Source organism: Lynx canadensis, chromosome D1 (assembly GCF_007474595.2).
Source record: "Lynx canadensis isolate LIC74 chromosome D1, mLynCan4.pri.v2, whole genome shotgun sequence".
Lineage (NCBI taxonomy): Eukaryota > Metazoa > Chordata > Mammalia > Carnivora > Felidae > Lynx > Lynx canadensis.
Window position 1 is genome coordinate 89523533 of NC_044312.2, and position 25679 is coordinate 89549211.

At 48.3% G+C, this 25679-nt stretch overlaps 1 protein-coding gene across 1 annotated transcript in view; it reads right to left on the reverse strand.

Moving 5' to 3' along the window:
- Window positions 1–24001, reverse strand: part of PAMR1 (peptidase domain containing associated with muscle regeneration 1) — a 75876-nt gene extending 51875 nt beyond the window's left edge. The window contains exons 1-2 of the mRNA XM_030332874.1: window positions 23778–24001; window positions 3745–3921 (exon numbers count right to left, since the gene is read on the reverse strand). Of these exons, the coding sequence (XP_030188734.1) occupies window positions 3745–3921; window positions 23778–23850 (250 nt within the window). The 5' untranslated portion in view covers window positions 23851–24001. The remainder of the gene's footprint in view (window positions 1–3744; window positions 3922–23777) is intronic.
- Between the last annotated feature and the right edge of the window lie 1678 nt (window positions 24002–25679).

Sequence of the window (25679 nt, forward strand, 5' to 3'; positions counted from 1 at the left end):
AGGCACAAAAAACGGCCAGGTGATCAAGATGAGCAAGGCGATGACGCAAAGACACCAAGTAGCTCACGGCATTGCCAGAAAAGCCAGAGGACTGAGTTCAGAGCTACCTAGCCTCAAGCCACACGAAAATACACGGCACACTCGATCCAGGGAGGGCCCGAGTGCTGCAGGACACCGTGGGACATCACTACTGACATCCCACCACCATGTGCCTGGGTGTGGATGCCTGTAACCACTGCCACCAGAGGAGATGGTTGTCTACCATAATGAGGAAAAGAATAGAGATTCTAAGGCTGTGCTGCGATCCCATCTCTCACCTTTGAGACTGGCAAAAATCCACAATGATTTGTGTCGCAAGGCTTTGGGAAAACAGCACCCTCATACCCGGCTGCTGAGAATGCCGAGTGCACGGGGGACGATACAAAGGCCGGCAACATGACATAGGCACCTCTCTTTGACTCAGCAACCTCTCTTCCAGGAACCTACCCCAAAGAACACTGCAAAATGCTAAGTGATGTATGTCTAAGGCTCTTCGCTGTAGTATTATTTATAATAGCAAAAGGCTGGAAACAACCCAAATACTCATAAACTATAGGAGTCCACACAATGCAGTTACATGCAACCGTAAAAAGAAGTGGAAAAAAAATGGCTTTATCCATCCGGTCAGTGAGTGATCTCCAGCATATGGTGTTAAGAGGAAAACAAAAAGCAAGGTAGTTAGCGGTGTTTATCGTAGGCTGTCTTTTGTGCCAGGGGAGAGATATATAAATGTATATACAAATGTGTATTTGCTCCTGTTGTCAAATACAGAACACAGATGGAAACAAAAAACCTGCCTATATATCAAGTACGTGGTGTAACACCACAGACGAAAGAACGACTATATTTAGGGGGATGTAGCCTAAGGTCAATAAAAACCGTAATAATCAGTGGCCTTGTTAGTATTAATGGTGCTATCGCAAAAAAAAAAAAAAATAGTGCTATTGCTATTTTGTACAATGATATTATGCTATAAGATAAAGCCAATAAGTGATTAGGTTAATACCATTAAGAAACTGTCTTCACCATGACAGAAAAGACACGCAAATATAAAATTAGCAAAGTTAATTAAACCACCTCGGAATATTACATTTGCACTTGACTACCGGCATAAACTCCTTTTTCTCTTTGTTTAAAAATACATATTTCCTAGCCCCATCCACTTTAAATAAATAAATGATAGCCTAGTACAACAAGGACAGTCCAGGAACAAGGAACATGTTTGGAGCCCAGATTATGGCGTCAAGCCCAGAATTCCTTGGAGGGATGGCTGATTCCAGATGTGGGGCAGAAAATACACAAGAAGGGCCTGAAATCAAGTAAGATCTCAAACACTAGAGTGGTCATGTCAGAAGAACACAGATGGACATGGAGGGGGGCCCCCCCAGTGTCCTGAGATAGGGGGATGTATGCATGAAAATGAATCATGACTGAAATAGATTAAACCACATAAGTAGAAGCACCTAAGTTCATAATTTCACACTGACACACACCATGCACACGTTTCTTTGATCACCAGTAGGAACTGCTAGGGCATCAACTCACTATTCTGAAAATGAGAAAAAGAAAACAAGCCTTTATGTAACCGGCCCTTTCAGGAACAACCAGCTGGTCACCGCTTAGGTCCAAAGATCATTCCTAGCATTCCTCAGGGGGGCGACACCGGGTGCCTCTTGTGTGACGTAACAGGAAGATGTTGGTACGGCTGAGACAGGTTGTTGACTGCCGTCTGTACAATGTAGCAGGAAGCACAAAGCACCACTTATGAAGTTCTCTTACTTACCATGAAATCAAAGCCCCGCCCTCACCCCAACAGTGACCACCAGGCTTTTGGAAATACTGAAAAATCATCCAAAGACTGATGCCACTACCAAGGATCCCGGGTTGAGAGACCCTGGTTTCGTTCTCAAAATTTCCTTAGAAAATCTGGAAGCATTACTCAAGTATTTCCCTCCAAACCACACTAACCACCAGAAAATTGGGGCCGTTGGTTTCTTTTCTAGATCAAATGGACAAAGGCTATACTGAGGTCACTCGAATTTCCAAACTCAGCATTGCTCTCTTCTAAGAAGGAAGACAGTTTAGAAATATCACTTGTTTACTTGAGCCCCATTTTCTTTCCACTTCTATAGCTTCCCACAAAAGAAACTTCCTGGTAGTTACGTGCATCATTCTGGGTGTTTGTCAAAGAGGGGGGAAAAGCAGAAACGAGAGAAATTCCCCAAACGCACTTTTGACATCCTTTCGGTCTTCAGCCCGAGGAAAGCGTGTTGGAAACTCTCTACGTCTTCCTTTTGATCTGGCCTACGAGGGAAAAGGTAAGACGCCCCTGGGAAAAGCCAGACGCGCCAGGGAGCAGACAGGAAAACGCCTAGAAATTGTTCGGTGGCTTGCTAATCACATTGGAAACATCTTCAGTCTGAGGCTCAGGGTGTTCACGGGCCTCTGGGCAGACAGGCACTGCAGTGAAAAACGACAATCACTGTCCCCTCAGTGGTGGGGATACGGTGGCTCGGAAGAAGGCAAAGAATGGTACACGGTGGCCTGGGAAGGTCCCGTCTCACCTTCAGATGCTCTTATATTACTGGGACCCCCTCCTAAATGTCCAGCTCAGAGCCAGAGCGTCATCCTTGACTTCTGCTTTTCCCTTCCCTTCCCCATCCAGCCAATCCCAAACTGTTGTCAATTCCACTCCCTTGCATTGCTCTGAAATCCCGCCACCTCTCTCCATCTGCAAGGCTTCAGCATTCATTAAGGTCTCCGTTACTCCCCCCCCTCCCCGCACCCCCCCCCCCCCCGCCTCCTGGCCTGCCCTTCCTCTAATCCTTCTCCATACCTCAGCCAAAGAGAAAATCGTGTTTCATGTCTTTACTCAAAGATCTCCAATGTTGCTAAAATTTCTTCAGGATATAGCCTAAAGTCAAAGCACAACGTGCAAAGCCTATCGGGGCTTGGACCCTCAGATAGCTCTCTTAGAATCTTTTCTCTTTGTCTGTTTATCACTCTTCATGTTTCTCATCTCTCTCTCTCTCTCTCTCTCTCACACACACACACACACACACACACACACACACACACACACACAGAGCTTCCTTTGGCCAGACGAGGAACATGCAATTCCCAAACCCCATGCTTTCTCTTGCCACAGGGACTTAGCACATGTTCTCGGCTACGGCTTGAGCTCTCTACCACACCCCCTCCACCCCGTTCAGTTTGCTGCTTCCACCTTCGGCACACCTATCACCTCCTCCAGTAAGCTCCACGGCCACCCTCCGTCGCCATCCCCGCTCCCATGGCACCTGGTGCTTCTCTATCACAGCACTCCCCACGCTGTGTCCTGTAGCTGCCTGTTTACTCGTCCATCGCCCCCGCCAGGCTACAAGCTCTGGGAATGCAGGGAATATGTCTTTTTTTTAAAAAACATCATTGTATTCCCAGTATCTGCTATGGTCCATAGGAGCTGCTGAGTCTTTCATTAAATGACCGAAAAAGTGGATGGATTCACAGCTTTCCCATGTTAGCGGTGAAGAGGGTTCTAATTCCTCCACTTCCCTGGCCTGACGTTAGAACAGGGCAGAATCATGCCACTTTTCACGTCGCGGCATCACAGCCTCCTGGTATCTGTCGGCCAGGATGTTAAGCCTCTTCCCATTCACGACCTCAGGAAAGCCGAAGGCAGCCTGAGGTCTCGCATTCCATGCTCACCTGGGTGAATGAGGCAGGAGTCGCACTCATTCTCCTCGTTCCTGCAGCAAGGGATGGTGTAGCCCACTACCTCCTTCTTTCCAGGGCAGACGCATTCGATCTGATCGTATTCACAGCACTCCCGACACATGATATTCCACTCGGCTCCCGGGCAGGCCTCATTAATGACCGTGTACTCTGAAATGGAAACCGGCAGCTGAGCACAGGGGTTCTGGTAGGAAGGGGTAAGACCCATGAGGGCTCTACTGGGACGATGCAACCTTGCCCTATAAATGCCTCATCCTGCCTGAACGATAGAGAAGGCCGTGGGGATTCTTCCTAGGCCAGTGTCTCCAAAGTGGGGTGGCCTGACCTGAAGGGTGTTCAAAACCATCCACCGGGGCACAGATGAAATTGTGTTAGAAGTATTATTCATTTTTATTTCTTAAAAAAAAAAGCTAAGAACTGATGCTTTATCAGTATATAGCCTGTGCGAATACACAAAAATAATATAAACAAGTATACATTTCTTGAGTGTCTATGCTCGTTTCTATTTTTGCTGGGGTGCATCCGGCTACTGCTTACAGCTACATAGGTTGTACACTGCACAACTCCAGGAGGAACCACTCAACTGAACACCTGTATAGCATAGCCCAGACATTTGGGCCATCAAAAAAGTTTGGAGACTGCTCTCTAGACGAGGCCATTCAAGTTCAAGGCTAATTGCCAAGCAGAGACCATGTCATTTCCTCCAAACTTGGCTCCTCGATTTTGCAGCATGCCATTTTTATCGTATCTTCAAAGCTAACACCAACAAAAAAGACAAAAAGTATCTTAATTAGTATGTCTGGGAGAATTTCAATGTTTTACCAGGGTGAACTCATTGGCAAAACTTCATTCAGTCCCCAAATACAACTGAGCGTTCTTTCCCATGAGAGAGAGAGAGAGAGAGAGAGAAAAGTATTTCTGGGTAGAACTTCTGTCTTTCTTTCTTTTTTAAAACATACCTTAAGTAAATGAAAAAGAAAAACCATCTGGTAAAATCTATAAGAGGACTCGGTTGGAGGCTGCCCAGAGGAACCCAGCCTAAAAAACAGACTGAGTTTTGATTGGCTCTTTTTTCTCATCCACTCTCAGTTTCTAAAAATTTTGCACAAAGACGATGACTGAAGAAGAAATAGGTCAGATATTTGAGGGAGAAAGCGATTCTGGCTTCTCTGTGAAGTCGTCCCTGAAAACCCTGGGCAAGGATCCCCCAACATGCTTTGCAGGCCCACATAAACCAACACTAGGATCTGTGGTGGCTTCTGACCTCTCGAATTTCACAGTTTAGTTTTCTGTTTTCCCCTCCTAAATTTGGAAGCCTGACGCTGAGTTGATCATCCTTAACCTGCCAGGTAGAACCATCCAGAGAAACTATCACCATCTCCTGTCAGCCTCAGGTCATAAGAACATTCTAGCATCATAGCAAGGAACCACTTGCATAATAAGAGATGGTTCCTGACATGGAATAAATTTAGCTTTTTGAAAAATTTTCTAATTTTCCCCCCACAAACTTTGGCCAGCCAGCAAAGGTCCCCACGATGGCATTTGGGAGTGATTGGTAGAGATTACTGTAATGTCACTAGTGAGGTTTTGTTTCCCCCACTAGTTTGCGGGCCCCACCAGGACAGACACCGGGATAGATACTCGGCTTCCCACGTTTCTGATGTTGGCTGGATGAAGTGAATGACTTCTAAAGTGTAGACAAGGGGCGCCTGTGTGGCTCAGTCAGTTAAGTGTCCGACTTCGGCTCAGGTCATGATCTCACGGTTTGTGGGTTCAAGCCCCACGTCAGGCTCTGTGCTGACAGCTTGGTGCCTGAAGCCTGCTTCGGATTCTGTGTCTCCCCCTCTCTCTGCCCCTCCCCTGCTTGCTCGTTCTCTCTCAAAAATAAATAAACATTAAAAAAATAACTTAAATAAAAGAAAATGCAGATGAGAACATAATGGTTAAAAATGAGAAAGAGCAGGAGAAAACACAAAGGTAAATCTCCATCGTATTTGGCAACGAGTCCTTAAATACGACCCTTAAACATGAACAACAGAGAAAAAACAGATAGATGGGGCTTTATCACAATTAATAAATTTTCTGCAACAAAGGACATGTCAAGAAAGTAAAAAGAGCCTACAAAACGGGGGGAAAGATCTGCAAATGAAATATTTGATAAGGGCTTCGTATCAAAAATACATAAAGAACTCCTACGACTCCACCTCAGAAAGACAAACAGGCATCACTGAGGAAATGCAAAATAAAACCATGAAGAGATACCAGCTCACAGTACCGGGGTGGCTACAAAAAAGAAAAATAAGAGGTGGCAAAGATGTCGAGGGACTGGAACCCTCGTGTGCTGCTGGTGGGAAGGTAAGGTGGGTGCAATGGAAACCAGGGTGGCGGTTCCTTCAAAGGCAGACATCGAAATATCACTGAGGCCCAGCGATTCTACTCCCACCTATCTTCCCAAAAAATCAAAAACAGAGACTCAAAACAGATGTGTGTAGGCCAATGTTCATTGCAGCATTATTCCTCGGAGTCAAAAGGTGGAAACAACCCAAGTGTCCATCAGGAGATCAGTGAGTAAATAAAATGTGGTGCAGGATACAGTGGTACTCAGACCGTGGAATATTACTCAGCCATGAAAAGGCACGCAGCACGGCTGCTACCTGCAGGTGCCCAGTATGGACAAGATATGGAGAAAAATAAACAAATTAACCTGCACTTGCCTTTGAAAACCTTCATGGCTGGTGTGAGGGAGACAAGAAAGGAGGGTTGTTGTGTGGGACGACTTCCACTATCACTGACCGATGTTGACTACAGTACAGTATTAATAAACTCTTGTCATACACCGTATTTAATGTAACTGGCAATAAGGGAGCAGAGGAACGGGTCTCTATCTGCAGGCAGCCGGACCTAGAATGAGGCAAAGCATTCCTGAGCTTACTCTTGTATGGAAAAGCAAAGGACTGTCCACGGGTGCTTCGAAGTGACAAAAAATACACCAGTACCGGCTGTGGGCACCCTCCAATGTTCTGAAAAATCCCTGATTTCTGCCAAACACCACGGCCTGAGACCGAGCATCCAAGCACGGGAGATGATCGCCCACCATCCCACAGCGAGAGAAGAGACAGAAGAGCCATTGGCTCAGCTGTGATCATGTGACATTCGGCGTCACATACTACTCATATTGCAAGACACGGCTCGTTTCTCAAGTCAAAATTTATTAGAAATGCTTGCTTGTTTTGCACAACACTCACAGTCCAAGGTTTTACTATATAGCATACCAGTTCCTTACTTAAAATGTTCATGTTGGCTCCCACTGCGTTTGGAACAAAGCCCAAATGCTCCGTCATGGCCCACAGGCCTTTGAGAACCCACCACTCCCTACCCCTCCAAACGTTTTCTTGGCCATGGTCTCCCACTTTCTAGAAGTTTCTCAAAACCACCAAGCTCTTGTCTACCTCCGGGCCTTCACATTTGCTTTTCCCACTGCCTCTATTTCACCCTTTTAGGCCTTATGATAAATGACACCTGCTCAGAGAGGTTCTCACTGACTTCTCCCCCGGAAGTGCATAGCTCCACCCCCCCCCATGATAATCTCTACTAAGTGTTCCCTTGTCTAGCCCTTACCACAACTTATACTCATTTTCTGCATTTCCATTTACTTGCCTATTGTCTGCATCCCTTACATGACCATACGCTGGTAGGAGCCACATCTAACTTGTTCACGGCTGCTAGGGAAGGGTCTGGCACACAAAAGGTGCTCAATAAATGCTTATTGAATGAATCCGCCTTAACACCCGAGCTACCTCTCTTCAATAGTCCAGTATTTCCATCCAGTAGGTCCAGCTTGGAGCTACAAACCAGGGGAGCTGGCTTCATCCCATAATTTGCTGTTGGAACTAAGGCACTTTCCATCTGTAGAGAAGTGCCCGGGACAGTGGGTCCAGGCTGCCTGCCTTGGGTCCAGCCCCCACCTTGTCCAGCTGTGCACAATCTGAATCCCCGGGAACAGCAAATATGCCTGTGGGGTGTGGTTCGTGTCTTAGCCCTCCCTCTGTTCACCTTAGGGTAAGCCCTACATCCTTCAGGCTTTTCTAAGAATTTATAAGCACGAGTAACTCCTGGGAGGGCAATGGCAGGATAAAAGTAATTTGCAACTTTTACAAGCCTTTAAACTTAAGAAGGCCAAGCGAGGTCGGCTCTACTCCAACAGAGAGTGACGTCCATTTCCCCCTAAGCAGCAGGCAACACCTCTGGCCCAGCCATGGAATATTCTGGCCTCCTTTTTACCCAGAAATTAATTCCCTAAAATGCCTTCATTGACATTTCTTTTAACTTCAATGCGCAAGTCCACCTCTGCCCTCCCAAGCCCATCATATTAACTTCATAGGTAACGTCTCAGGCACCGTATCGTCTTCACCAAAGGGAATGATCCCGGGAAGCTATTCTGTCTGCCAGGTCCACCAACTTGCTCCTTTTCGAGGATTCTGTGGGTAGCAAACAGAATAATGGCCCTCCCAAAGATGGCCACATCCTAACCCCCCAAAACTATGAAAATGTTGCCTTACAAGGCAAAAGGGATTTTGTAGATATAACTAATTTAAGGATCTTGAGAAGGGAAGAGTATGCTGGATTGTCCAGCTGGGCCCAGCATCATTGCAAGGACCCTTGTAAGAGGGAGGTAGGATGCTCAGAAAGATGTGACAACAGAAGCAGAGACTGGACTGACGTGCTCTGAAGATGGAGGAAGGGACGACGAGCCACGGAACACAGGCAGCTTCTGGAAGCTGGACAAGGCACGGGAACAGACCCTCCCCTGGAGCCTCCTGAAGGAATGCAGGCCGGCCGACGCCTCGATTTTAGCCTCAGGAAACTCATTTCAAACTCCTGACCGCCAGAACTGGAAGAAATAAAGGTGTGCTGTTCTAAGTTACTACTAGTAAATCTGTGGTAATTTGTTACTGCGGTAACATACTAACAGAACTAACATGCTGCGTCTTCTCAGAAAAAATAAATGAATAAAGGTTTAACCACCCCGTCCCTCAGTTTCCCCACTGAACACAGTGCCAAGAATACGGGTGAACTGACAAATTCATTCTTTCATTGCACAAGTGTTTACCAAGTGTCTGCTTGTGTCCTGTAGGAGGCTGGGTGCTGGGACATGATGGAGAGAAAAACAGACACCCTTCCAGCCTTACAGAAGTCACTGTTTTGTAGAAGAGGAGACTAAGGGCAAATGACCTCACAAACACATAATCACTAACTGTGGTAAGGAAACTTCAGGGTGCTCTGAGAACAAATGGGTGGTCATGAAGGGACATTAGTACCAAATCTATGGGGCTCACAGGGTTGCTGGGGGGGAGGACGTTAAATACAACCACAGGTAGAGGGGCACCTGGCTGGATCAGTCAGTGAAACATATGACTCTTGATCTCGGGGTTGAATAAATACATGAGTAAATAAATCTTAAAAAACAAAACAAAACCAAGAACTCAGAAATCCGTGTAAGTGCCGGAGGAGGCAATGGTTTTAATGGTTTTGTGACTCGACCTGTTCCCTCTGGTCTGGCAAATCCATCACCCTTCTTTCTCCCCAGCTTTAACAGAGACGAGAAGGTACCCTCAAAATACATGTGTAAGAAATAAATAGATAAGTGAAATATTCTGTAAGAAATAATTAAAGTTGACCAGCTGAAGAGATTTTAAAACGCGGTAAGCAGACAAAAGCAATCTCCTGGACTTTTCCTCCCTCCATTTCTTAGAATTACATTTGCAGAAAAGGCATATTGGTCATTTGGCTTTTGCTGTATAGATTTCAGGGAATTTCAGTATGGTGCTAGAGGCCAGTTCCAGAAAGTACGGTTGAGAGAAACCTCTCCAATAGCAGAAGTTACTGGATGTACGTGTGAACACTAAAGCATGTCAGCATGTGTTTACCTAAAGTGCTTTTATATTGTTCATGCAATTTAATCTTCAACATGACCCAGGGAAGTAGGTTTTTCTTTTAAGTTAAAATGATGTAGCCTCACTTCTTCACTTTACCAGTGAGGAAAAGGAGGAAAAGAGCTAGGTAGGAGAAGAAGTAAAGAGAAATGCCAAAGCTTCTCTGGGCAATTAATTCTGGGAGGACGGGAGGCCAATACAGACGTGTGGGCCTAGGGAGGGGGTGAAAAACCCACTGCTCAGAGGGCAACGGGCCAGGACCGCCCCCAGCATGAGCAGCTACGGAAGGTGAGCAAATTTTACTCTGCCGTCCACATTTAAGAACAAAACCTTATATAAGCTGCAAATGCGCCTTATCCCGTCAGCGCTTCCCAGGAAGGAAGCACAAAGCACAAAGAACTCGCCTGGGATAAACCAAGGCACTGAGAACACACATCCATGACGAAATCGAGCTCCGAGAGTTCTGCGTGCCACTCACACTTGTTCATGCCGAGCTCTTCCACTGGGTAAAATATTTACGGTTCTCTTTTTTTTTATGAAACACTACACATTTTAATATCAAAGATTCCTTATGAAAGCTTCAACAATAAAATCATAAAGGAAGGAAAAATATTGAGGAATATCTTTAATATTTTTGCTGTCTGGATAGACAGCAAGCTTCAAGTTGTCTTATTCCCACGGACATATACATACACATACAGATACTGATACGTGTGCACACATAGTCTTCTGGAAACTGGTGACATATATAACGTTTCCGGTTAAAAACCACTGTTTCTTTTTCTTTACTTCAATCATGGATGTCTTCTCTTGACACTTAGGAGTCTCCAAAAGTGATTTTAAATTGCTGCATAATTATCTCATGTGTGCTGGTGCCCTCTCCCCTCTTTTTTAATTTTTTCATCAAAATTAAAGGGGCAGATGGGGCGCCTGAGTGGCTCAGTCAGTTAAGTGTCCGACTTCAGCTCAGGTCATGATCTCGCGGTTCGTGAGTTCAAGCCCCACATCAGGCTCTGTGCTGACAGCTCAGGGCCTGGAGCCTGCTTCGGATTCTGTGTCTTCCTCTCTCTGCCCCTCCCCCCCTCACGCTCTGTCTCTCTTTGTCTTTCAAAAAATGAATAAACATTTAAAAAAAATTTTTTTTTTAATTAAAGGGGCAGAGAGAGAGCGGGACAGGGAATCCAAAGCAGGCGACAGGCTAACAGCAGCAAGCCCCATGTGGGGCTCGAACTCACAAACTGTGAGATCATGACCTGAGCCAAAACCAAGAGTCCGACACTTAACCGACTGAGCCCCCAGGTGCCCCAGAATCTTAAGCAGGCTCCATGCTCTGTGTGGAGCCTGACACGAGGCCCAATCCCATGACCCTGGGATCATGACCTGAGCTGAAATCAAGAGTTGGATGCTCAACTGACTGAGCCACCCAGGTGCCCCTGCTCCCCTCTGTTTTAAATCAGGGCAAATAAAAGCAAGAGAGTTGCAAAGTACTTTGGTATCATAAGCTCTGTCCTCTCAGCTGCCATGTTTAGAGGCATAAGCCATCCTAGCAGCTCCTATCCAGAGGAGAGAGTCCATTGTTTTGGTCCAGCTTTGGTTCTTCCAGAACTCACTGTGGAAAATGGAAGGCACTCGAGCTCTCAGTCCTGCTCTATCAGTGGGAATACCAAGGCAATGAGGACAATGCTGACCAGCTGGCCCAAGTTCAGCTTTCATATACATGGAGGTCGAATGAATGAATCAATGAAAGAAAGCTGGCTGATGTCATTGTCACCATCGTTATTTTGCAGGGTCCCTCGGCAGACTGAGTGTCTGCTTGAAGGCTGTCCAGCTCTGATCTCTCCCTCCTGCTGACAAGATGGAGAGCCCATAATCCCTCAAACAGCAGGTGCTAACCTCCACAGGATGGTGGGGGACTGTGTCCCCATAGCCTTCAAGTACTGTGTTCTCAACACGACATTTTAAGGAAATAACTTGAAACTGATGGCCATTAAAGTCCATCTGAAAAAACCCAGAGGATTCTCCACGAAAACAAGGGTCAGCCTGTTCCTTGCAAGATGGAAACATCAGTTGTCAGACGAAAGGCCCTGGTGGAGACCACCCCAGAAGGTGGCAAAGAAAGGCACTTTTGTCAGGTGCTCACTCCTCCTTGATGTTAGAGCCCTCCTTTCTGGCCCCCGAAACCTCCAGGTCCTCCCGTGTAACCGCATGTAACTAAAATTTCTACTGAGCCTTTACTGTCCTGCATTCCGTAAACCTTCCGAGACCAGAAGGGGGAGAAAAGACGCATAACTCGGGGGTGCCTGGGGGGCTCAGCCAGTTAAGCGTCTGACTGCGGCTCAGATCATGATCTCATGTCTCGTGGGTTCAGGCCCCACGTCGGGCTCTGTGCTGACAGCTCAGAACCCGGAGCCTGCTTCAGATTCTGTGTCTCCCTTGCTCTCCGCCCCTCCCCCACTCGTGCTCTGTCTCTCTCCTTCAAAAAATAAATAAACTTTAAAAAATGCGATCTGCATTCCCCATACTGAGTTCGGGGCAGCACACGCCTTTCCTGACTCCCCCAGGGTCAGAGCTCCTGCTTGCGGGATCGGGATCCATGACAGGCAAACCCCAGGCAGGCAGGATGGTGAGTCAGGGGACTGGGCCCTCGGGGACTCCTTGTCTCCTCCTAAGCCTTTGAGAACCAACCTGTCAGCCAGAGACCCTCGGTCCCAGCCTGGCTGGGTTCCCCAACTCGGTGACCTCTGGCTGCCCCTTTTTACAGCTCCTCTTGTTAATGAGATAATGACAGCTGTGGAGTCAAGGTTTTCGTCACCGCCTCTGGGTATCAGGAGTGAGAAAACTTCTCAGGGATTCTGTAGAAATCTGGTTTGTAGGCATGCGCACAATGGGGAGGGACGGGGAGGTGAAAGTCAGTGTGTCACGAGCTGTCCCTACTCACCCTTTATTAAGCACACTGTTCTCCGCTGTGGTTCTTCATTCCCTCCTCTGCACCCTGGGCCCCGATACCCGCAGGGCATGCCCACACCAGCTCGCCGAACCCTCAGAGCCACCCCTCAAAGTAAGTATTATTTTCTTCGCTTGACAGATGAGGAAACTGAGGAACAGACAGGGTAAATAAACTGCCCCGGGCGGCACAGTTTTCAGGTGAAAGAAGGAAGATCAGAACCCACCTCTTTCTAGAGCCGGAGCCTAGAAACAGATTCCTTCCAACACACTAGCTTCATTCTAGAGAGTTCACTCCCCTGACTTTGCAGATTAAAAATTCGGCAGTGACGAAATGGACACGTTTGGGAAACAGACCACCCAACTTTTAATCCTGAAATCTGTCCCTCTTTTATGCTGCTGGACAATCGCAGACAAGACACCTTCCCCCAAAGCTTCAAGCGGAGAGGTGTAGGCCGATGGTGTTGTCGACGTCATTGCGGTGGAAGAAGGCGATGAGCAGAAAGGGCTTTGAAAGAAAAAGTACAGATTTGTCAAGACATTACCAATATCCTCTGCAGGATAAAGAGCCATCACGTCTTTGGCTAAGACACAGATGGCGAAGGGAGTGAAGGGGGTGAGTAATAATGTCTTCTCCTGAGGCCCACACATACATGGCATTTTTCAGCAGTAGGCTCATGTTTAAATCATGGCATTCTGAATTCCTTGCCTTGCTTCTAGATTTCTTCGTCTCTTTTTCCTAATACTCCCTCTTCAGACACCCATTTAAATAGGACATACCTCACCTCCTGCTGCTTCTCTTCTAGAAATAGAAATTCGACATCCATAGCCAAAGGGAACAAAACCTAAACTCTGGCATTTGGAAGGGCCCCCAGTTGCCATTATCCTCAACAACTGTGGTGCTGGAAATCCTTGAAGGACAGCTGCTTCTGGGTTACTTCCATTGTTGGAAAACGAGCGAGCTGACTGGGTCTTATTTTCTCAGTAGGATTGGCTACTACAAAAAAAAAAATTTAATAATGCATCTAAAAGCACTTGGCAATCGAATTCAGCAAATTATTACATCAACCGAAACATCAGAATGGCCAAGTTAAAAACAATAAAACTTAAGCTCTACCCTAAAAATCCAATCTGGATTTCCCTGGATCCAAGAATTCTACCAACCACCCCACCTGCCCCCAATCTTCCACACTTTCAAACCCTTCTTTCTGAATCGGAGCACGTCAAGGCTACACAGGAGTCTTGGTCGGCCACATCTCCCTCCTTGCCAATAGCTTCCAGGGTTAGTGTTACTGTCTTCAGATCCAGGGTCACTGATGCCCGGCAGAAGCCAGATTTTCCTCCTGCCAGAGCCAGCTGGCCAACAGCACTGGTCGAATGTGGAGGGAAGTTGAGTGAGGATGATGCGTTTATGATGGTATGTCCTGTTCACGGAACCCTAAGCTGGCAGCAGCTTCAGGCAGGCTAGCCTTCATTATAGCTACCTCTCCCAGCTCTGTGGGCTAGAACAAGAGAAGGGGAACTTCTTTTTGCCTGAGGCTTCCTGCCTGGCTCCACCTTCGAATGGCAACAGGGGGTCAGGAGCATCTCCTGTTTGGGACACCAACATTATGGATCCAGAATCACCTGCTCTGAAAAACACTGACCTCTCAGCCCCTGCAAGAAACTACCGTTCGCCCTGGTGCAAACACAGAGAAACTAAGGCACTGTGCGGAAGGGCATTTCCTCTAAGGTTGTAAGGTGGATGCATGCTAAAACCAAGGGAAGGTAGCAAGGCTCAAAGAGAGAAACTTACGGTGAATCTTTAGGGGATTTTTTTTTCTGACAGAGCCACAGGGAAAGAGGATAGGACTGTGGACTGAAGCAAAGAGGGCCTCAAGGGGACCTTGTAACTCCCACCCTACTACACACAGAACCGCCAGTGTTTCCTCTCGATACCCTGTGAAATGTGTGCTGGTGGGAAGTACAGTAGAAGGGAGAGAAGGAGACGACTGTCACTTCCTGAGCACTCCTGTTTTGCGAGGCGTTTCACTAATCTACTTTAAGTAGATTCTCATTTAACACCTGCAATAAACCCATAATACACTACAATCCTCAGTCTACAGGTTGGAAGGTGGTAAGGCCACATGAAAAAGGTTAAGTAACTTGCCAGAGAAAAGCAGCCACGAACAACAGAGCCAGGACTCAAACCCTGCCCCATCCTTTAAACCGTAATACTCTACACCCCGTGTATATACATATTCATACAAACACACATCCACATCTCTACTCTTCTGTGTACGTGTGTATTCAAACTTGGACACATCCATACCAAGATATCTACATCAAAGGTGAATTCCAGAATTATGGCAAGTAAAGGCTGGATCTTTGCTGAGGTCATGGATGACTTGAGTCTACTCTGGCAAGATACCCCTTAAGGGAACAACAGGTCTTCTCCCTTACCCATTGCCACTGCAGTTATCCAATCTGAAACAAGTCAGGGCAGAGAGAAGGAGCAGGCAATGCTAGGGCCAAGAGAGAAGCCATGTTGCATGACAACAAGAACAATATTTAGCAAAGGCAGGAACAAAGAAGTTCCCAGAAGCAGCAAACAGTGGGTTGATGAGCAGCTCAAACTCACGTGCTGTCTCTTTGGGATACAGCCCCAGTGTAAACAGCTCAGACCACTTCAGGGTGTGCAAATCTCGGTCACAGTGACTGGGCTATTCCCGAGCTACCAGGGTAAATAACAAGGGATTGGAGACAAGCCTCCGGGTGTGCAGGGTGGGGGAAGGAGGAGTGGAGAAGAGAGGGTAACTGGTGATGAACAGTCCTGGGACTCAGTGCCTCCAGGGATTCGAAGGATGCTCAAGTAGCATCCTTGTGAAGGGGAGACTTGGTGACAGTCAAGGATACAGTCTAGTTGGGGAGTCAAGCCACAGCTCCATCACTCCCCAGAACTGCTGTGTCACCGTGGGCACCTGTTAATCAGATTCAGTTTGTCCAATGATCCCAGACCGACTGCATTACTGTAGGCAACCTGACTATGAGAAATGAGTTTTCTCAATGAACCATGCAGGTCAATGCTGGCAAGGATGTTTCTCAACATGAACGGGGCCAAATCCATGGCTCTTTCACTCTCTCAGGGACTGGTAAGTGACTAGGACATCAGACTTCCTGCCCTGCCCTCAGCAGAAGGCTAATGAGAAGCCCCTGTTTTACAGACTTTCAAATTCCCTTCTTCCCTTATCCTCCATAATGGTGAGGTATTCTTCAGCGTTGCGTTCCTTATGGGCAAAGGAGTAGTTTGCCAAACTATATTCTAAGGAGCAGTAACTCCACTGGTGGTATAAGGTATTGTGTGAAAAGACATTCTGTGCTTAACCTTATAAAATGCTAATCACTGCTTTCTTTATTGCAGGGCTTAGCAGTGTCTATAAATGCTTTGTGCACAGTTAATCTCCACATTCCCCAGACATTTTTCATCATAACGCCCTCGGTTTTGTTTTGGTTTTTTTTGGTTTTTTTGTTTTTTTGTTTTTTTGTTTTTTTTGCTGAATATCTTCCAGCATTAGAGTGCCATGAAACCCACTTTGGAAAAATGTCAGACTGGACCAACAGCTCTTTCGATAGATTGTTCAAGTGCCTTAAGGAAAAGAACTCTGTCTTGTTCATCATGACATCCCCAAGTACCTAGGATCGCGCCTGGCCCCGGGGTAGGTGCGTGATCAAGTTTGCTGAATAAATACCTGAATGTGGACACGTGAAGCACGTGTGATTCCCAGGGAAAGGTTAGTTCTGACAAAGAGTGAGGTTAGAAACGGCTCTTGCTGTCACACGGGAGTCTCGATGGTGCAGTATGAGGAATCCATTGGGTCTATTACTGTGAATATCTTTGTTAACTGCAGTGTGTATCTCACTTCTACAAAGACTAGGGATGCTCGCTTGTTCTGTTCCACCAGTGGGTTGGCCAGGGGAGCCGGGCTTGCACAGAAGGAAGGCTGAGCACCACGTAGAAGCAGGCAGCCAACCACCCACTGGGAGGCAGAAAGCCAGACCAAGAAATCCTGCAACAAACATTCTTTACTGGCACCCAAACCCCCGCTTCTGTTCACAACCAGGTGAGCCAAGGGGATGTGGCAAAGTATGGGAGTAGAAGTGACCAGCTAGAAGCTAAACTCAGGCAACGTGTCCTGGGACACCTCAGGTGCTCTCCACCTTCAGTGCTGATCCGGAGGGAAGATCCCAGCATGAGGGCGATTCACTGATCACATGCAAAGGAATCCTATGAAGGAAGTGGAGAGGGGGCTCTGAAAAACACTGACCCTTCAGCTCCTCAGTCTTCAAATGATTCATTTGACTTGAAGCAAACTGGGTCAACATCCCCTCCATTTAGTGGTTTTCCATTCAACTGGCTGACAAAACTTTTTTTAAACCAATCGTGGATTCAGCTTATGAGGACAACTGCCTTGTCTCCCCATGAGCTAACGTTGCCTGAATGCGTTCCTCACTCTGTTCTGGCGGCAGCCCCGGTTTTCCAATCACCAAACCCACTGACCAGACTTCTACTCACACGGAGACTCACTGCCAAACCACTAACGCAGCCCTCTGAAACGGCCAGAACCTCAGGGAGGGTGGTGACACAGACACCCACACCGCAGGAATAAAGGCATTTCCCCAGCTCCAGAGGCAGAAGGGTGACAGAAATAGGTGTCTTCATTTGCTGCCCAGACGATGGGGGCACTTCTCTTAACTGTTTCACGTTACTGTCTGGTAGACAGTAGATCCTTATTCATGGTTGAAATGAATTGGTTAAAGCCCATCTTAATTTTACTGGAAGGGGATGGTGTCTCCATCCCCTGCTATATCCATCAACTGTGTTATGCCAAAAAAGAAGGGGAAAAAATGCTTGCCTTTATTTATTCCAGGCCTGCTTCTCCCATTCCAAAGCATTAAGGGTTTACACACTGATGATCTTGACAGAATAAATCCATAAAGGAGATAGGCTACATAGTATCAGGGCTGGACATGAAACACGGCTCATCCTTAACTCTATCCCTTTGTGAACAGACACATGATTCCGATGATAAAAGTTAACCACGAGACAAAGAAAGTCTCACTTTCTATGCCGATTCAGAATAAGACACATGATCTTGTGGACAGCGCTCCCAGCAACTGGTTAAAGTTTTGGGTCTCTGCTCAGTGCCTCAGTTTCCTTCAGGGAACGGCTCCCCCCCAGTCCTAGATCCCACATGGGCCCATGGGGGCTTTTGATGCCTCTCTCCCTCCTCCCGCATCCTCTCCGTCTCCGCAGTGGTGAGTATACGGCCTCACTTCTGCCATTCTGAGCACTTTCAATGCCCAAGGGATAACCAGATTTCTTTACTGACACCGTGTTCTTTTATGAGTCAGCCAAAATACAGCCAGCACATCTACCTACCATGGTCAGTGTCATGGAGGGCTTCAGTGTGTGTTACGGAGCCAGACTGTCTGGGCTCCAACATGGATGTCCAGCCATGTGGCCAGGGCGAGTACTCTCTACCTAAGTTCCTCCATGTGTCATTAAATAAATTAAACGTAAGGCACATAGGACAGAGCCTGGTATTTACCACAAACGCCATTAATTATCTGGGTGGCCAAACTTACGGTCAGGTCCCTTATACACGAGAGGATGGGAGGCTATTTGGTGCTTCCATCATCAAGGGTGAAGGGTTTGAGGTACAACCCCTACCCACTCTGCTGTCAACCACACGGGCTCTGGGTCTGTCTCACAGATGACTGTACCCCAGAAAAATGAAAGGAGTGGAGCTGAGCCGGGAGCAGTGGAAGGTCCCATTGACTAAGAGAGTACAATACCAACTCTAATTCTCTGCCTTCCTTGAGTAGTTTTGCTTATAGGTACAAGGTTTGTTTTTTCCTACACATTTCACTGTCAACCTAATGCCTCAGCCCAGATCTTATGATGGCTGACAAGCAGAATTCCTTAAACACAGACCAGGCTTGGAAGCTGGTAGACGTTTTGCCACTGATCTGGTAGCTTTCAAAGCTCCAGCTGGCCTCTGGCCCCTTTACCCTGGAATTCAGGAACTGGAAAATGTAAACACTGCATTTCCCTCTTCTCTCAAGTTAAAAAAAAAAAAAAAAAGAGGGGAGGGAGCTGGGCTCTTGTGACTTTCAGATATCCCAGAGTGAGGGTGACAGGTCCTCCCACATTTGGGGGGAAATGGGGCACCAACTTCCCTCATTTATCACTGAAATGGCACCTCCCCCAATCCACACATACAACAAATCAATCGCAGCTTCTAGAGCTGGTCTCAGGGGAGGCAGGTAGAGACGTTTCTCTTGCATGGGGATTGGCCGCTCCTCGTGGGACAGGTGGAAATAATTTCTGACCTAAGGCCAGTCACTAAATCCCCCCAGACACCATTATCTCAGCCATTTCTGTCTAGCCAGTGTAACTCAGATGTAGGTAAGTTTAAATCAAACCCTCAGTCCATGCCAGTGGTATTCCAAAGCCTTCCCTAAGACTTCTGGGTATTTCTGAGAGACTCACATGCTTTAAGCCACTTCTGCCTTTGGGCTCCCATGTCCAAAGGTGTTTTGTCCCCAGCTTATTGACCCAGACATACTACCCAGCTTCATCCTCTGTTTCCATCAAACGCTCACTCTTGAGAGCTCACGGGAATAAAACATTTTACTGAAGTGTTGGTGGTCACAGAGGTTCTACATGTTCTACAAAACCCCCAAGTTTATATTCACATTCCTTCTTTTCAAAGTCCTGTCAAGGGGCACCTGGGTGGCTCAGTCGGTTGAGCATCCTACTTCGGCTCAGGTCATGATCTCACCGTCCATGAGTTGGAGCCCCGAATCAGGCTCTGTGCTGACAGCTCGGAGCCTGGAGCCTGTTTTGGATTCTGTGTCTCCCTCTTCCCTCCCCCCCATCCCCTCCCCCCCCCCCACTGTTCATGCTCTGTCTCAAAAATACATAAAAACATTAAAAATAAAATAAAGTAAAATAAAATAAAAAATTAAATTAAATTAAATTAAATTAAAAAAAAAAGAGTCCTGTCAAGCTACTCAATCCTCTCATGTGTTTCTCCCCAACCAGCACCGAGCGCTCTGCCTTCTGGCTTTCACTCTCCCTTTCCGCCCCGCCCCTCTCAGGAACACAGTCAAAATCTCACTTGCCAGTAGGAAGTAGCCAGGAACATACACGTAGGTTGAAAAGGTGGGGTGTCTGGCCATAGAGAGGACCAACCTACCTTCAAATCCTACCTAAATACTTTTGCAGGCATTTCGACCCAAAGACTGCCAGACCTTCAGCTCTACGAGTCTCCCTCTTTGCCGCAGGCGACCAGTGCCACCGAAACTGGGGCTAGCAAGGACTCTCCCCTACCACACGGGTCCTGAAGCCGTGCCAAGCGGAGACGTACGTCAGCATAATCGATCCACCCGTTAGATGCGGGAATTTAAGTCACTCAGGTACCAGGCGAGTTTGAGCTCAGGAATTAGACAGTCTGAGCTCACCCCAGGCTCCACTCATCTGCCTGTGCATTCTTTGTCTTTTTCATCATGATTGCAGCAAACTTTAAGTAATGCAAAATTTACCATTTCAGTCACTTTTCAGTGTTCCGTTCAGTGGCTCGTGCAAACAACACCACTATTCATCTCCAGAACTTTTTCATGATCTCACAGTGAAACTCCACGCCCACTAAACGTGAACTCGCCCAACTCTCCTCCCCTCCCCCCCCGCCCCTCCTGGATCTCCCTGCTCTGTGCACCTTCTATGAGTAAAACCACACAGTATTTATTTTTCCTTTGTGTCTGGCTTCTTCCACTTAGCATGTAATGTCTTCAAAATTCAGCCCTGCTATAGTCAGTGTCAGCACTTCGTTCCTTTTCAAGGCTGAATGGTATTCCAGTGGGTATAGATACCACACTTTGTCCGTGGATGGACATCTGGGGTTGTTTCCACCTTTTGGCTATTGGAAATAAGGCTGCGACGGACACTGGTATACAAATACCTGTTCGAGTCCCCGCTTTCATTTCTTTTGCGTATACACCCAGAAATGGAATTGCTGGGTCAACCGTTTAGGTTTTTTTTTTTTTTTTTTTTGAGAAACCAGGCCAGTGCATCCTTGAACAGGTCACAGAACCTCTCTAAACCCCGTTTGTAAAATAAGGATAATAACAGCCCCTACCTTATTAGGGTGGCCTGAGAATTCATGCATGCACGGAATTTGGCTCAAAGACTGGGCACAACATAAAGGTCCACAGATGTTTCATCACGTTGCCGTCGGAAATTAAGGTGCTCAAAACTAAGTGATCTCCAAAGTCGCTCCCAGCTCCAAAAATCCATGACCCCACCATCAAATTATTTTCCCGGTGGAGAAGCCACAGCTCTTAGTTATCAACCAGGGGAACACTGTCTTCGTGGTCCCCACGAGAATCCACCCCAGCCCAGATGGCCCAATTTCCAAAGCTCTCTCCTTGGAGTTTGCTAACACATCCCATCATAAACCAACATCTCATTTTTCTTGCCACTCCTTTCCCCTTGCTCTCTTTCCACATTCCCTTTCTCGGCTGGTTGTTCCTGCCCACTGGATATCTGGGCTTCAAATTATCTTCCCCGGTTGCTTCTACGTTCGTTCTCCGCAAGCTAATGTCTTTTGGAAGCAACACTTGCAAAATTATCCACATTAAGGTTTCATTCCCAAGAGTCACATATTTTACATGAGTTCTTCCTCTTAGGCAGAATCCTGCTGGCAAAGCCACTGCTGTCTGGTGGAGTCACTGGAGTCGGGTTTCTCCCCCACATGCTGTTTATGTTGGGTTGTCACTTGGCCTAATGTTTGCATTCTCACCCTGCAGCATGTGTCCCGTGTCGATGAGCCACAACCACCTCCTGTGCCATCCGCACAACATCCAGTGGATGTTGACAGTTCATCAAACGCTCGTTTTAGAAAAGCAATTAGAGGAAATCTGCTTCCAGGCTCTTCTAGACGGGGCCAGATTCAGCATTCCAGCCGGGAGTGGACTCACTCACTCTTTGAGGAATTATTTCCCTTCTCCACTCTGTTCCTCCCTCTCCCCTCTGACGGTGGACGTTCAACCACCAAAATAGCCTCACTACGCACGTGAGGCTGCTGGAGGGTGCTACGGGGTTCCGTCAACAGCGTGACTGCCAGGCACCCTTCCCGAAGCTTTTCCGTAGCCAAAGGTAAAAGAGATTCTCGGGTCAGGAGTAAATGGGTTTGGTTTTCCAGATCCCGGGCAAGAAGAGAGGGGCAGCTGACCTTTGTTTTTTAACTGGCGTGGGTTTGAGCCATCTTACCTGCTGTGTTACAAAAAAGGAAGCAGGGGAGGGTTGATGCAGCCACGAGGAACTAGTCCTCGGAGCCCTGGTGCTCTGGGAAGGAACCCCCCGATGGAGTTGGGCTAGGGCCACCAAAAGGCAGAGACGAACAGGGAGGAATCCTAATGAAAGTTGGTGACTTCGGGGCGCCTGGGTGGCGCAGTCGGTTAAGCGTCCGACTTCAGCCAGGTCACGATCTCGCGGTCCGGGAGTTCGAGCCCCGCGTCAGGCTCTGGGCTGATGGCTCAGAGCCTGGAGCCTGCTTCCGATTCTGTGTCTCCCTCTCTCTCTGCCCCTCCCCCGTTCATGCTCTGTCTCTCTCTGTCCCAAAAATAAATAAACGTTGAAAAAAAAAATTAAAAAAAAAAAAAAAAAAGAAAGTTGGTGACTTACCCCTGGGCGAGCACTTGTGTTTATGGATTATCAGGCCCCTCGTGGGCTCCTTCTTCCTTCAATATTTATTGTCCCCAGATGCCACTGAGGCAAAACTCCAATGAAACACCCCCGCTTGAGAGCAGAGCGCCAAGGAAGATTTCACCTGGGGCCGGCAGGCTACAGGTGGAAAGTTCTGACCAAAATGGTTGGTTGGTTTGTTTTTCATGTGTCCTGGCTTTTTGTTCATCATGAAGGGACGTGCCTATGGCCGAGTCCCCTATCTATACAGCAGGCTATTGACTTTAGGCCCTCAGCACCCCCACTGAACCCTGATTCATTCCCGGACACTCGCCAGCTACCTGCAGCAACGGGGCGCCCACCTCTTAAGTAGAACACAGGTGACAAGTAACCAGCAAGGTGACAGGTAACCAGCACAGAAGGCGAGTAGCAAATGCTCACACACTCCCTGTTCCTCCCCAAGCTGCCCTGTTTTGTCACATCTGCACACGTCAGCCTGCCCTTCCCTCAGGACGTCTCACCTACCTCCTGACTCCTGGCCCCGCTCGAGCCAGGTAAGGACAGATGCACCCAGAAGTCCCTGCTTCTCTGCCTGCCATCGAACAGTTACAAGACAAGCCTGCCATTCCCTCGCGGGGTCAAGAGGCCCCACAGGAGCTCTGGGTCACATTTCAGCCTCAGTTGTCCCGGGAGCCCATTTTACATGGGGTTTGCGGCTCAGAAAATGATAGTGAAAAACACAGAAGCCAAAGCTCTTTCCAAACAAACACTGTGTGTCCCCAGAAACGATTCTGCACTTTTAACCCCGGCCGTTTTTTGCTTGCTTTTTTTTTTTTTCTCTTCTTTCTCATTCTTATGGGAAGGAAGTGTATATATGCTGAGTGGGTGAATCTCCCAGGCTGGGGCTCTGTTCTGAAGGCTGGGACTGCAGGATTTCAGCAAGCTACATCCACCAGGAGGAACACCCTTGCTGCGAGCCTTGCTCTTGGTTCGTTTTTCTCCTTCCCGCTTCACCTCTGGGGGGGCTCTTTCCAGGGGAAACTTCTCCCTCTTGCTAGTCAGAGGGGGTGAATCAGACCGGATAGATTCCCGGAGGTACTTCTGTGCTTTACGAAGATAAAATGAAAACTAGGAAAATGCACCGGAGCTGGTACCCCTTTCTGAGGCAGTCCGGTCCCACCAGTTGGGATAATAAAACGGTGCCCCATTCTCAGGGAGGACAGACGCTCCAGCACCAGCAGCCAAGCCCCCCAAATTACACCAGCGCTGCCTCTGCTCCCCCCAGTCCCCCACCTAGCACCACCACCTCTTGGGGCTCCCCCCCACCGAGGGGCGGGGGGGGGCTCCCTACCATACCCAGGAGGGAAGTGCCCCTGGGGGGCCCTGAACGCTACTCACAGTACCTCTAGGCAAGGATGAGATGAGAAGGAGCTGCAGGAAAGTGAGCCCCAACTGCGTCCAGCAGCCCAGCTCCATCGTTCCCGCGCCGGTGCCAGAGTGACTGCTGGGGAGGGACCGAAGGGAGGCTGGGGCAGGCGGCTCTTACAGGGACCTCCCCAAGCCCCAGCTGAGCGGGAGCTCGGGTTTCAGCTCGCCAGGCTCTCCCATCCTCGTCCGAGGGGAACCACCTTCAGCCAGAGCGACGTCAGCCCAAACCTCTCCTCTCCGCTGCCTTAACCCTTGCGGGGCCCGGGAGGTGTGGTCACGCCAAGGGACGCCCGGGGCAGGAGGCCAGCCTGAGTCAGGCTGAATGCCCAGAGCCGGGTTGGAGCTGCGGGGGCAGGGGTGGGGGGGTGATGCTGGGGGAGAGCTGGTAGCACCCCTGATGGGGGTAAAGGTAGGCGGGACGGTGGGGCAGCTCAGGTGAGGCCCGAAACCCCACCCCCACTCCACCATCATCCCACAGGAACCCTGCCAGGACTACAGACTCAGTCTGACTAAGAACGCGGCCTTGACCGGGGAGAAAGGGAGACAACCCTGCCCCCCACCCACCTCTATCCCCGAGTTCTGCTTCCCTCCCCCCCAGCAGCTCCTCCAGGTGATCACAATTTGAAAACCTTATCCTCTGCATCACAGGCATCTTCCCCTGATGCCCAATCATGGAGTGTTCAGGAGCATAAAGTGTGTGCCAGGCAGGGAAGTAGGCTCAGGGATAAAAGAACACAGAGGACCCTGCCGCCTCCGTTGTGAGAGCAGCAGTCTAGACACAGGAATAGCAAATGACATCTCGAATGAGGAGAAAGAACACTTATTAGACAATAGCTGATTTTTTAAAAAAATTTTTTTTAACATTTATTCATTTTTGAGACACAGAGAGACAGAGCATGAATGGGGGAAGATCAGAGAGAGAGAGAGAGAGAGACACAGGATCGGAAGCAGGCTCCAGGCTCCGAGCTGTCAGCACAGAGCCCGACGTGGGGCTCGAACTCACGGACCACGAGATCATGACCTGAGCCGAAGTCGGACGCCCAACCGACTGAGCCACCCAGGCGCCCCTAGACAATAGCTGATTTTTAACATCAATCTCTCTGTACCAGGGATCTAAGTACCTTACACGTATCAACTCATTCATTCCTCGTAATTAACCTATCATCTCCGCTTTACAGGGAGGCAGACTGAGTGGATGAGCACTCAACAGCTCATCCAAGGCCACGCTGTGGGTAAGTGGCACAGCCAGGGTTTGAACCCAGGTCCAAAGGCAGCAGTCGTAGCCGTCGGGCTCTACCACTCCCTAGGATGCTGTGAATATGGAGCTAAAGTGCCGCAGGCACTGTGTGCGTGTGCAACAGACGGTCCTGTCCACACAGCACGCACACAGAAACCCAAGCCTCCGAGAGGAAGTGACGTGCTCAAGGTCACTCAGCCGGAAGCAGCAGGGCAGGATTCACAGCCAGGTCTAACTCAGGGAAGCGTTGGGGCTTCAGGCCATGCCTGGTCCCGGTTTGCACTCTCACATGAAGAACCCATGTTGGGAGAAGTGAGTGTTCATTCAGGCCCAGGGCAGCGGGAGGTTTACCTGAACCGGGGAAGCTTCGCCTAGAGCCTGGGAGACAGGGAGGATGTCAACCCAGGCAGGGGCGTGGGGAGGCCTTTCTAGGAGGAAGGACTAAATTTGACCAGGGTCACCGGGAAATAATCACTATTTGCCTGCGTGTAGTACAACTTTATATTTATTCTTGTCCCCAAAGGATCCATGGCAATGTGTACCATTAAAATACATCTTTAACGGTTTGGATAAATAATATCAGTATCAGAACAAAAGCCAACTCAGGAGGATAGACAATGTGTGTCGCGTGGATGGGGCA